Source organism: Toxorhynchites rutilus, chromosome 2 (genome assembly GCF_029784135.1).
Source record: "Toxorhynchites rutilus septentrionalis strain SRP chromosome 2, ASM2978413v1, whole genome shotgun sequence".
Lineage (NCBI taxonomy): Eukaryota > Metazoa > Arthropoda > Insecta > Diptera > Culicidae > Toxorhynchites > Toxorhynchites rutilus.
Window position 1 is genome coordinate 80,464,971 of NC_073745.1, and position 13,748 is coordinate 80,478,718.

Consider the following 13,748-nt stretch of genomic DNA (forward strand, 5'->3'; position numbering starts at 1 on the left):
GCCCCTTCCGCACCCTCCAGTCGACGCCACTGAATATTTATTTAATAACTAAACGATAGTCCGAAATTCGACCAACAAGTTGACACATTTTAACATCTGAAAGTAAACCATATATTATTTATTTTCATACTTTGTAACTGTCAGTCCCAGTGACCAACGTGTGAAGATTTTGTGATATCTTGTACGCGCGATCTAAAGGGATCAGTATGTCATAGCACGCGATGAGCTCCAATTAATCGCTTCGCTTCGCATCGCAATATTCAATATTATATTTTGGTTTGTGGAATATAATTGATCGTCTAAGGGCAATGTTGAAGCCATAATATTGAACGTCTATGGGTCGCTTTACATGAGCGATCCAAGTTTACCAATCGCCACTGATGATCTCTCAAAGGTGTGAAAATTCGAGTAACTTGGTCACTGTTTAAAAATGTTGATCGGTCCCGACTACAATTAATACGTGAACGATTGGAATTGGAGAATAGACAGGACAAGATAATTTAACAGAATTACAACGCTAAACCACTCGCCTCATTTCCTGAGATTGCTGTTTGTTCCGGTCCATGGCGTTGTCTCTTTCCAAAGAGTGGTTCCGATCTAATAAAGGAAACAAAAGTTAATTCGATAATTGGATTCATAAAAACTGACTTCTACCAGCGTGGAATCTGTGTATTGCATGAAAAATGACTAGAAACAGGGCCCTGGCGTATTAGGTTTCAACCCATGTGGTTATCCGACACAAAAATTAAATGGATTTTTATTATGTAAAGATGCCGCTACGATATGAGTCACGAACAAGGCAACAATTTTTTCTTATACAAAATTGTGGTTTTGCAGCAAATTTTTATGACGATTTGAAATTTTGAAATGGTTACACTCCAAAAATTAGATCTTTTGTTGATCATGTGATAGATGGATGTATGAAAATGTTTTTAATATCACATTTGAAATAATTCGGTTCGGTAGAACTTGAAATGTTATGGACGCAGCATGTAAACAATAGTCTCGAGAAAAAAGCGTTTGAAGTTTCAAGTCAAGGTCGTGCCCGGTTAGACATAGCATCACAAGAATAGATATAACAATGTAAATAATGAGAGATTCGAAAAATCTTTCCAAGAACATATTCCTGAATGCCTAAATTTCAGAAAAATGAAGAATTAAATTTGATTTGTACACTAGAACAGGGGTTTTCAGATTTTTTTATGGCAGAGCACTTTTTGCAGCAAAATTATTTGACGGAGAACCTGCATTTTTTTTTATCAATAAAACAAATCCTATTTGCATTGACATTATCCAACTGGGCACAACTTTATCACGGTTACGTGTCGCAGTTACACGACATCTGGCCCGGAGGAAACAAGATAAATCATTAAATGCCTAGTAAAATGAAATAAAAGAATGGTTTTTCTCTATGTGGGTTTTCAAGCGGGAGCATTTTCCGTAACTTCGCGGAGCACCATTTGAAAACCCCTGCACTAGAACATCCCCTTAATTTGAGATAGACATTCGCTGCGTCACCCCTTGTTCTTTAACAGCGGAATAATGCCATAAAATGGATGCTATAAAAACGATCGAAATATCAGCAGAGATGCCAAATATGGTACAAGTAGTTTATTTTGTGGCAGTAAAAATGGTAAAAATAGTGAAAACGATTTATTTTGTGGAAAAAATTGGAAGTTTTTTCAAAGTATGTGGACATTTTCGCTTCTTTCCGAAATTATACATACATTATGGCTGGAGTTGTGATTGAAACTATTTGGCAAAGTTAGCTGGCAACTCTGTGACGACAGGCAGAAATGTCAAATTCAACAAGCGCATACACACTGCAAACAAGTCAACCGAGGAAGAAAAGTTTTCCAAGGGTTTGTTTTCAACATTCCTCCGCACAAGAAGTTCTAACATAAAATCGTGAAGTGTAATAGATTGGCCCGTCGCAATCCATTTCAAAATGAACCAAACTACATAGTGATCTTTCAGAATAGTGCTGAGCAAGGCTCACAGTTGCAGTCGGTCGAAAATTGCTAGTGGATCCGAGTGATTTCGGAATAAGATGTGAAAAACGCATTAAAAGGGGCAGAGCCTTTCGGATATACATATATATTTTTTCTTCATCGGCATTTCTCCCCCGTCTTGTATTAACTAGCAACATTTACGGCACTCTGGAACGTCGTCACCTCTCTTCTTGTTGCTATTTTTCCGCATTGGTGGTTTTCCACTTCGCGATACGTAATCCAGTGAACGGGAGAGCAAAGGATGAGGTCCTTCCTGTTTCAGGGAATAAAATCTATATTTCTGGATACTTGCTTACTAGTGATACAGTGAAAACCGGTGCGTACGAAGAACGACTTAGTCGGGAATGGTATAGGGGAGGAGACGTAGTTTCCTGGTGAAACGAGAACAAAAATTCTAAATACGAAAAAGTGATATCTGCGTGTAATTTAAGTGCTCCTGGAGGTAAAAAATATAAGGTTCAGTTTCAGATCTAGAAAGGAGTGTCTGCTTTTATTGTATTTTGATTGTAAGGTCATTCGTCCTTCGCTGTTGTCATTAGAACATGAGATGCTGACTGCCCGATACATATTTCGTGTTTTGTATATGTTTCAGAATATACTTTGCATAAATTATCTGCATATTCCTGTTAACTGGATTTGAAGTAAAAGTATGATCGGAACCGAAATAAAATATATATAAATTTATAGAAATATTGGTTTCGACACATAACAGATAAATACAAAATACATATTATTGATAAATTTAGAGTTTGTTCATCAAGTTTATCTATTTCATTTCCAAATTCTTCAAGCAGCTGTAAATGGAAGCACCATTGTTGCATGCTTCATGCGATAGCACGAATCATTGCAAATCGAGTTAAACTTATGTTGTAACGTTAGGCAATGATTTTATCATATGTACAGAAGTTAGTTACGTGTTGATCGCACGAAGTCTTCATTTTTCATGTATTGCTCCGGACAGCTACCTGTTCGTTGTCTCCATGAATCAAACATATTTTTTTTCTCAAATGTTTCATGGTTTTACAATGGACAAATAAAGAAAACAGGAATAGCGGTTCAGTTTTAATTTTCATCATCTCTGTCATGCATCACGAGGTTTCTTCACGCGGCACCGGATGCCAGGTTCCGGAATGACAGCGGGAAATTGAAGCACCGCTGCATCTCTGATGTTCTATTTACCAGCTATTAAAACAGGGTTTCATTATTACAGGTAGTGTATGTGTGCATGCAATGAAAGATTTGTGTTATAAAATAAGCATGAATGATGGAGAAACTGTGAAATAACTCAGTGCTTTCAATGAAGTGATTGATAAAAAAAATCAATTGTGTAGTATCAGCAACAAACAAATGCATGCAATTATAAGGTCGCGCGTCCAGAAAACCATTACATTGCGGGTTTTCGCATGCTAAGTAGGCAAACTGTGCAAGAACCGAAAAAAACGTGCAGTATTTCGGAAACACCACTCTCCCAAGCAAAACAATGCCACGAAACGGCGAAGCTTCCGGACTGGATAAGAGTTTCAGCGGGAAACCGACACCGGACTGGCTCCATCCGGACCATGTCATCATGAACGAAGGTGTCACGTTCGATGTGCGGGTAAGCAATTGTTTATGTTAAGCGGATTATTGCGCTCCCCGGTTGCACAAAGTGCTATTGTGTGAGGAACGGTTTGACCTATTAGCTAGCATTTCAGCGGGAACGCGTCTTGTTTCTTCTGAAGCTACCGCTTCATGATGCTTTCGATTATAACGAGTTGTCGAGCGGCGCACTCCTTGAGAGAGTGCGATTTAGCATCGCACATGTGGATATATATATGAGTCATTCTTCATTCCTCGTAAAGGTCAACCGACTGATTGACTGACTGTCTGACTTTATTTAGCTGTTGAAGAATGATAAACGCACTGAAAGCCGTTCTCTACGTCATTATGTAGTTTTCGCGATTCCGGTCCGTGTGTCTTGTCCGTGAATCATAATCCACCAGAACGTATGGCGTTTTATTATAATATAGGATGAGATGGTTGGGTGCTAAATATATTTATTGAGTTTGACTTTAGAATAAATTGTTCCAGTGTTTTAGTTTTTCATTCGCATTGATATTTCTTCTAAGTATAAATTCTGAATTTGTTTTCTAACGATTTTAAATGAGTTTTTAAAAGTATGTTAATCATATACCTTGGGTGAGAAATTATTTTTCTTTTAAGATAGTTTTTCATAGATTTCGCTATGGGCAAAATCTGTGACACACAGAGAATTGAAAATATTTTTCTTAATCCAAATAATTTAATTTGTCCGTAAATTATCCCGAACACGCATTGGAGATTATTAGGGCGCTCGCGCTGAATGATCAGATCAACAATGCCCACAACCCACAAAAAAACAACCGTTCTTTGAGGCACCCCTAAATCATGACCGATCGAGCTGAAGTCCGCCCTGTAATTGTCAAAGATCATTTCTAGGGTATACAGACAAGCCCTCTCACGCGCCTCTGTCGTTCAGGGAGACAGATTCAGAATCATTTTTAGGATTTTATTTTGCACTAGCTGACCGGGCGAATATTGTTCCGCCCAAAATTAATTTTTGATGTGCAGCCATTTCCATGCCAAACCGATACAGTGGTTCTTAGATTTCCATGCAAAGTGGATGTTGGGAATGGCTCGAAAAGTGGTTGGATTCACATTCAAAAACTTTACTAAAACACAATTGCGCGAACAATTCTCAATTCAATGTATTCTATAGGTCGGGATTCATCAACTACAAAAACTATTCTGCCCTATTTCTATTCCATTTCATTCTTCGTTTTTGAGAGGCTTTAAACTTGTAGTTCATTCGCCTCTAATACATTTCTATAAGCTTTAGTTCCTTTTATCAGCTTTTAATCCTATGTGTATTATAAAACTTAACTATGTGTGTGTGTGTATTGAATTTGCCTTTATGGCATCTGAGCAGAAAAAAGGGGAAACTGACAGCATCCTCTTTTCTGCCTCTCTCTAACAATGTTGTGACATCAAATTTCCTCGGCGTTCTCGGTGCCCTTGGTCCCGAAACCACGTAAGCTATGGAAGACATTTACAATCAGTAATTACGGAAACGAAATCCGACTTTTTTCCAAGTTTAATACTTTTTTAAACAAGACTAGCTCATTGGCATCAATTCGATATGTCGACCATCTGATCATCGTTGTCAAACATGATTTTACGGACCATTGGCTAATTTTGGAAAATTTTAACTCAAGAACAAAAAATAACGCCTCTCTGATTTTTTTATATGGTTTGTAAAAAATCCTCAGCTTTCAAGAAAAAATATAAAAAAAAATAAAACACATTTGGTCCCGAGAACATGTAAACTATAGAAAACAAATACAATCAATATATAAGTATAATATTTTCCAATAAAAAAACTTATTGTTTCTAATTGTCTTTAATTTGATATGTCGAACATCTGAATCGGTTCAGTAGTTCAAACGGTATGAATTTTTGAAAAAAAAATCATTTTTGGAAAAAATGGGGAAAAGTTGATTTATTGAACCACCCTAGAATGAAAATGTGCACCTTATATAAAAATACGGGTCTAATGTTTTGCGATAAAGTCACTTTTCACGAAAATCTGAGAAGCACTTTATCGGTTTGACATGGAATGGCTATATGTTCTAACATTCATGTTTTCTTAGTAAGCGAACATTCAAGGGGTGAATCGCAGAACTCTCCATTGATTGATTACCCTGTGACCCTTTACAATTTTCTTTTACTGTAAAATTCCTAGTACTTCAACCAAAACTTGTCATTATAATATAAAATTATTTTCAGACACAATCCTCGTTGAAGATTCTTCGATCGCTCGCGAAGAACATGTTTCTCCGTTACATGTAATACATGTTTGATACAGAAAATATCTATAAAATTAATACAGCTCGAATCGGACGATTCCTTCCTCGAGTTCTGCGCTTATCAACACATTCGACGATCCATTTAAATTTACATAGATAGATGATGTATGGGTGTGTTTTATCACCTGAAAACTCATTGCCACTTCCGAACAAAGATCAATTTTGTTAGCGTAAACATCAAATAGGCTAACAATGCTTATCGCGATGTAGTTGTAGAATATGTAGAAACATTTCTTGCTCCCTAGAACTTCCCCATGATAAATCAATTTGCTTGATTAGTTTTCGAGTCACGAAGAGATTTGTGTTTCATTTGTATGGCAGCACCAAACACCTTAAAAATTCTATTAAAACTTCGGACTTTCATATTCCTTATTCCTTTGACCAAGCCCATCAGTTTCTCCAGAGGCGTCTCGTCCGCCTGTTCAAACTGTTCATAGGATAGGTAGACAATCTTAGAATAAAATGTATATTATTTCACATTTGTGGATGGATGAGGAATTATTAAATGTAATTTTTTTTGTGATTTCCAAATTATCCCGAATATCCTTATTTTATTTTCTATTTTGGTGGAACTCAAACTAGGATTGGGCGATCTTGGATCGATTTTCAGAAGATCGATCTTTTCCATTTCGATTTCCGATTTTTTGGATCGATTCATTATACCCTAAAAAATCGTAAACATCGATCTTTTTCCTTCGATTTTTTCGATCTTAGAGTTTTTCTTCGTTCGATCCCTGCGCCGTTTAGAAAATCGATCCATCAAGATCGATCTTTTTCTAAAGATCGCCCAATCCTAACTCAAATTCACCGTGAAGAATACAATCTGATAGTTACATTTGACTTCATCCCAATCCGCGCGCAACACAGCCTTAACGCTACGAAATAAGCAATAATGACTACTGGGTTCAAACCATTCATCTGAACCCGCCGTCATCCAAACATAGGGCAAACACAGCCAACTACGTATGAAACGAGCACTACTACTAATGCGCCGCCTTTGACGTTTTCGTGACGTTTTCGGTATTTGAGAGAGGGCACGAGCCGCGAGAGTATACAGCACCAAACACCCCGAGCGGTACCCGGTACGTATAGTACACGTTTGTCTGCTTACGTTGCAAAACATACGCTGCATTGGTCGGTCTTGTGAATGAAATAGCTGCGTACTTTGGTCTTAATGCTGACAAAATTGTGGCCCAGGGCTATGATGGCGCTACTGGAATGTCCGGAGGTAAATTTGCTGTGCAAAAATCGGTGAAACAACGGTCATTCATTGGATATATTCACTGTCATACGGATGTTCTTTATCAAACTTAGTTAAAAAAGGAATTAGACGTAGTAGAATTTGTGCGTAACGTGCCTTGCTTCTATAGAGGAGCTCAAAGCAGATCGTCATTTCGATAGTATGCTCTAACATGCAATTGATGTATCTGGCGAAACTATGAATGACAGTAACGTCATCAATTGCCGACTTCCATGTCGCATGACCTACTGGGAATTTAGAAATGCTTTTTCATACCACTCGAAGTTCGATTAAGCGAAGCTTTGTAATAAGCTGACGGTTCTTTTTATTTTAATTATAGTCATTATTTCGATTATCGTTGGACAAAACCTGCATCAACCCTTCTCCGAAACGGCTGGCCAGAATAATACTGACATTGCCTAATACAACGGCATCCGTTGAAAGAACTCTTTTTGTTATCTGACGGATCAAGAATGATTTGCGGTCGAGATACCAGAAACGGTTATTCGGAATTATGATGATGACTGTGGAAAAATATTTCTTTATGAGATAATGCAGATGCCTTTGTTTTATGAGGAAATCATTGATAAGTTTGCGATCATAGTTGACCGTAGGATTCTTTTGGCAAACCTGTCTTTGTACGGGTGGAAGGGACCGCACAAAAAAATCGTGTTCGCTAAACAATTTGAAAAAAACTTTTTGTTATGTAGTGGATAGGGACCGCATAAAAAAGGTTCCTCAAGAAAATAACCCAAATCCTAATGATTCCATTCGTGATCAACATTCGATTTCCTTTTTTCACTTTCATAAGCGGCCTACTCACTTGCGCAGATCATAAAATCAACTCTTTGCTCCTGTCAATAAGCTCCTACTGACACCTTAAAACAAACAAAACAAAACACGAGAATGAAAATTAGCTGACACAGTCACTATGTAGCGCGATAAATTACATATCAAAGATAGAAAAAAATGACCGGTGATTTCATTTTTTTCAAATACCGCACAAAAAAAGTCGCACCACAAAAATCGCATAAAAACCGCACAAAAAAACTGGTTTTACTGTTTAGATAACTGTTGAGACATAAAAATGTTAAAATCTGTCATCACAATACTGTTGTTTTAATGTTGTAAATGAAATTGAACAGGTAGTTCACTTGGTCACGCATCGCCTCTGAATTTCTCCGTCGTGACTCTTGACTCCTCTAGAACTAAACTGCCTGAATGATCAATCCTGGCAATTCAATTCCTTCAGCAGCATATTGCTCATTTTGACTGAAAATATACTGATTTTGTGAAAACACAAGCGTATACCTTATCGAAGTGATAAAAAAAACACACTCGACAATTACATATTGCAAGATTCTAGTTGAGTTCTCCGAGTTTGGTGATTTTATACTTACCAATTGCTATTGGTTATTCATCGTTATTTTGCTTATCACCTCTATCTCTCTTAGTATCTAATCTAATAGAACTCGTTTGAAGCATAACATTCTAGCTCGTTTCGTTTTGAACGATATCTCGAGAATTTAAATTAGGATCAATCCACAATTTTAATGCCTAGTTTTAATACTGTATATTGAATTCATTTCATGCGCTTCGTTCATTTTACTCTTGAAAAAGTTCTGCGTTTATTACAACCATGTAAACGAAGCGACGCGTTATACGATAAAATTTTCGCTTTATTCACCAATCACCTTTGAATATCCGATGGGATCGACCGAAGTGGAAAGAGTTGCAGCCGTCAGAGTCACCTTATGTTTGAAGAATTCCTGAATTTCAGTGGAGTTTTCGCATGTCAAAATATAAATAAAAACGAAAATCGGTAGCCATTCGACCGTAGTTTTGGGCGCTTCGAATTTAATAAATTTCTAGTGAATTACTATTTCAATAATAATTCTAATAAGAAAACACGCATAAGTCTATCCCTTCTAGTATGATATGTGTGAGTTGTATGTGTCTCTCGTACGTAGTATATTGGAATACGATATTACCGTTTAGGCCCCATACCACGCTGTCCGAACCGCTCGTCTGGAACGTATGCAAAAAAGTTTCATCAGATATGCTTCACGTTTGATTCTCAGAGACTACTGATTTTCGACCATCTTAGTAACAATCTTTACATTTAAATAAAGACTTATTTTAGTTTTGAACCCATGAAAGCAAACCGCTGACGGATACGTTCCTTGATAGCTCAATAATTACGAGAACAAAATGAAACTTTTTGGTAAGTGTATTATTTTTTTTTTTTAAATACCAACTAACTATCTTTAATTTGATATGTTATCAAAAAGTCATTTTTTGGGAAAAAGTCGAAAAATTGATTTTTCGGACCACCTTAAAATGGAAATAGGCACCCGAATGAAAAAATAAAAAAAGGGTCTAATATTTTGCGAGAACGAACAAATCTACCACTTTTCACGAAACTCTGAGAACTACTGTATCGTTTTGACATGGAATGGCTGTATAATTAGATTATAATAGAGGGTTACAGGTGAAACCGGAAAAATAGCTCATTGGTGGAGTTTAAGCGAGGAACAGTACTGACTCCTCGTGCGCCATGCAGTGCATCCAATCGTCTTCGCTTAGTGGGAGGTGTTTTAGTATGAGTGGCAGTTTTTGAACAGTGGGAAGATAAATTAAATGTGCCACGAAATAGCGTAGTGGTCGTTCTTCTGTCCTTACACCAAGTGTAATCAGAACTCTGAAGCGATTGATAAAAATTGGATAAATTGGATAAAAAGTTTCCTTCGGTAGAAATCAAGGCTGACCTTGATTTCAGAATAACCTCTCGATGAATCCGACGGGTTTTTGGCGGCGGACCCCAATATTTTATACATAAAAAACACCCCCATATCAAAGTTTGGAATATCTCATAAGGAAGCCTGTGTAGCATTCGCCAAAAATTAGCAGTTTCGGGACGAACAGTGGGCCAATCGTTTTTCAGATACGAGAACAAGCTTAACCTGGATGGCCCAGACGGTTCCAGTATATCCTGGCACGATAAATTACGTGAGCAACCCATCAAAGAACATAGGAACTTCGGTGACGAAACGGTGATGATTTGGGATGCTTTCATTCATCAGCTATTATAAATATTATTACAATCCCACTAATTAAAAACAGTCAGGTTATGCAAAAAATAATGTCGAGACGAAAGCTAATGTTAGGAGAGCGTAAAGATCGTTTAGAAAATGTTACCTTGGATATAAAGTCGCCCAATACTGGAAATTCTGCTTGTGTACAGTCTCATCACTCATCAAAAACACGTATGGAGGAATAGTCTGAACAAAACTTCTTGTGCCTGAATTCATAGTCATGTCCATTCAACTCTTGGGTTAACATTTTTTTGAACGGATAGAACTCAAAACCAAAGTTAAGAATTCGACCTTGACGTTTCCTGAATTAACTGTGCTGTTTTTATTATGAGTACTAAGATGAGATTCCATACCGAACAACACACCTGGAATGTCTTGACGGACGTATGACATTCTCCATGATTTAACTGATCATCTTAAATCGCGCTCAAGCTCTTCTGATGTAGTAATTCAAAGCCAGAAATATTATCTAAAAGTTACGAACAGTTTGTTATAGTAGTAATGTTTCTTTGTTTCGAATAAAGAACAGTGAATATCATAACTGAAACAGTCTCAAAGTTAAGTTTTCTTTCTTCCTTATTATTCGTGTAATTTCAGTACATCGGCTGTCTGGAGATAAAGGCATCAATGAAAATGTTAGATTTCGCCACACGATCACAGGTAGCAAAGTAAGTGTGCTCTTCTGAACCATTCCTTCCCATGAACGATACAATGTTACATTCATTCACAGAGAGTGCATCAATCGGGTATGCGAGGCAGCCAGTCTCAAATCCTCCAACAAGCGGCGCGTGGATAAACGAGTATTGCAGTGTATATCGGATTCCCCAGATATGGAACATGCGGGAACCAACGTCATCCTGACCGTGTCCAGCAAGTACCTGTCGCTAGTGAGTGTAGAAACGGAGGATGTGATCGCCCAGCACGATATGCCTAAGATATCATTCGCTTCCGGGGGTGACACGGTATGGCGTTTCGTTTCCCCGTTCCCTTTCTCTAGATTTATGTTCTATTTTCTCTGAAATCCGCAGGACACGCTAGATTTTGTGGCATACGTTGCCAAAGATATGGAGGAATGGCGGGCGTGTTATGTGTTGGAATGTGGCGGCGGAGTTGCCCAAGATCTGATAGCAACAATCGGGCAGGCTTTCGAGTTGCGTTACAAAGAATTCTTCAACAAGCCGGAAACTCAAAACAAATTCCGTGAGTTTATCAAGACCGATAAGGAGTACTACAATGATCTGCCGGACAAAATGCCGCCCGATTTGCTCACGGAAAATGACCATTCCTCGCAGTCACACAGTTCCTCTAGTGTCAGGGTGAGCATTTCTGTGGTTTCCAGCTGTTTAGGCAATACTCAACGCGCATTTTTTTATTTAAGACAAGGGAAAGGATATCCAGCAATTTGATAGATCTGAACACACCACTTCCCAATCACGACTACGTAAACGATAAACATTCTAATACCAACTCGCACAGCAATAAGTCGATATCTTCCAGTTCCATTGTGAAGGATGTGTTTGATATGCGTAGGTTTTCATAAATTCATGCTCACAGTTTTGGTACCTAACTCTCTGCTCTCGTTGGAATACAGAACCATTTACAATCTCATCCGAAATCCAGAAATCTCAGCTGCTTACCGAATCATGGTATCACGGCAATATTAGCAGGGCGCAGAGCGAACACTTGCTGAAAAATGATGGCGACTTTCTGGTGCGGGAATCGGCAGGAACGCCCGGCCAGTACGTTTTGACAGGAATGCAAAACAATTCGCCCAAACATCTACTGCTCATCGATCCGGAAGGGATAGTAAGTTTGCTCTTTATGAATTTTATCCGTGACAATCAACAAAATACTACGACTTTTTTCTGTAAGGTGCGAACCAAAGATAGGATTTTTGAGAGTATCAGTCACTTGATCAATTACCACTGGACGAACGCGTTGCCGATAATCTCTGCCGAGAGTGCACTCCTTCTGCGGCATCCCATTCTTCGAACTACGGATCTCCTCTCGAAGGCAAAACAGCAACAGCAGCACTTGGGACTCAACTGAGGGTGCGAGTGCCAGTGCTGCTCACACGGTGGCCATTCTCCGGAACGAAACGTGCAAAGACAACAGCATGGCTGCGGTGCTAGCAGTAGTGGCGGTTTCAAACAAGGGAAAAAATAACTTGTATGTATTATGTAAAAAGTAAGCACAAACAAAGAACTGTAGAGAGAAACTTTATAAATTTATAATATACATAAACCTTTAGACACAAACTAAAACCGTGAGAAGGTATCAAGTGGCGTGTGAACGGGGCAGGAAACATCTAAATCATATATTCCACTCTAATCTGACGGATGCATGTTGTACATTGAACGAACGAATAACATTTCGAAAGGAATACCAAGAGATTAACAAGTTTATATAAGAATAACACATATTCTACCACAAGCAGGTGTATGAAATCAACAAATTGATGAAATTATTAGAAGTTAGTAGATTTCTTCTATGACGAACAAACATTTACCATTAACGGAGGCAAACCACAGAAAAGTAGAAGTTATATATTGTTATCAATTCAAATGCTGTTGGTTGTAAAGAAATATGAAAACAAAGAAGAAAAGATGTTTATTTTCTGATCGTCATTTTTTACTACTCTCCTTTACTTACAACAGTGACAAAACATAACATGCAACAAATTTTATGAATAAACTTTATCATTCAACTTAAAACAAAACAAACCGATATATGTAGATCCAAGCTAACAATAATCTCAATCACCACGAATTACAAGCTGGTATATATAAATTACGTCATTCCCACATAGTCCCCCTTGGAGCAAGCATCTGACTGAGTGATTCGATTGTTTACTAAAACTGTTACCAGTATGATGCATCTTATGTACTGTTAACTGATCACTGAATAATAATAATATACAGTTTTCACTCGAAATACAACCAGTGATAACGCTAGTAATTATTACCGTATTATTTGACAAGCAAAACATTACCACTAAAAAGTTGAAAACTACAAGAAATGCAACATTTATCAAGTTACTACATGAAAAAAGCAACAGGAGAACACAAATACTTGAATAAATAGGTAAAACTCATTGCTGGTTTTATGTTTACTTTGTACAACGTACCGAAATTCAGTGGATGTGTGTAGTAAATGGCTCATTACTACGCGAAACCTTGATCTATTGGCAGTTTGCTTTTAGTAGATTTGTTATGTAATCAGAGAGCCCTATTATAAAAATCGAATCGAGGATTCGATACAATCACTATCACTATCACACCGAGTAAAATCTGGAATTATAGAAATCGAGGAAAACAGCTCGATTCGTTACTCTGCTCGAATGTCTGTGGTCTTGTTGAAATATTTCGAAACGAGTTTGAAATGTTTCACAAAGCACTATAGAAAGGATGCCAAATCTTTTTTGAGACATCTGCTATGAAAATTATGGGCCCTATTATAGAAATCGAGGCGATAAGAATTTTGCTCCAGCGCATATTTCAGTGGCTGAAAATCAGTG

The 13,748-nt window shown here is 37.7% G+C and overlaps 1 protein-coding gene across 4 annotated transcripts; it reads left to right on the forward strand.

Annotated features, from left to right (window-relative positions):
• The first annotated feature begins 1,783 nt into the window (after window positions 1-1,783).
• LOC129769319 (SHC-transforming protein 4) lies at window positions 1,784-13,325 on the forward strand. 4 transcript variants are annotated; one of them, XR_008741859.1, is made up of 9 exons: window positions 1,810-2,454; window positions 3,223-3,609; window positions 10,829-10,899; window positions 10,962-11,193; window positions 11,260-11,547; window positions 11,610-11,757; window positions 11,823-12,037; window positions 12,104-12,418; window positions 12,483-13,325. XR_008741859.1 is itself a non-coding variant. In XM_055771492.1 (8 exons), the coding sequence occupies exons 2-8, from the start codon at window positions 3,493-3,495 to the stop codon at window positions 12,278-12,280; spliced, it is 1,248 nt and encodes a 415-aa protein (XP_055627467.1). In that variant the 5' UTR covers window positions 1,784-1,862; window positions 3,223-3,492; the 3' UTR covers window positions 12,281-13,325. The 4 variants fall into 4 exon arrangements, 3 of the variants coding, with proteins under 3 accessions (XP_055627467.1, XP_055627466.1, XP_055627465.1); XM_055771492.1 differs by having other exon boundaries at window positions 1,784-1,862; window positions 12,104-13,325; XM_055771491.1 differs by having other exon boundaries at window positions 1,810-2,468; window positions 12,104-13,325.
• The last annotated feature ends 423 nt before the right edge of the window (window positions 13,326-13,748 follow it).

Bases quoted from the DNA above. Each gene is read 5' to 3' on its own strand.
- LOC129769319 (XM_055771492.1), top strand. From the start codon at position 3,493: ATGCCACGAAACGGCGAAGCTTCCGGACTGGATAAGAGTTTCAGCGGG. The intron at 10,900-10,961 runs GTAAGTGTGCTC...ATTCATTCACAG, and splicing joins ACACGATCACAGGTAGCAAA to AGAGTGCATCAATCGGGTAT. The intron at 12,038-12,103 runs GTAAGTTTGCTC...TTTTTCTGTAAG, and splicing joins TCATCGATCCGGAAGGGATA to GTGCGAACCAAAGATAGGAT.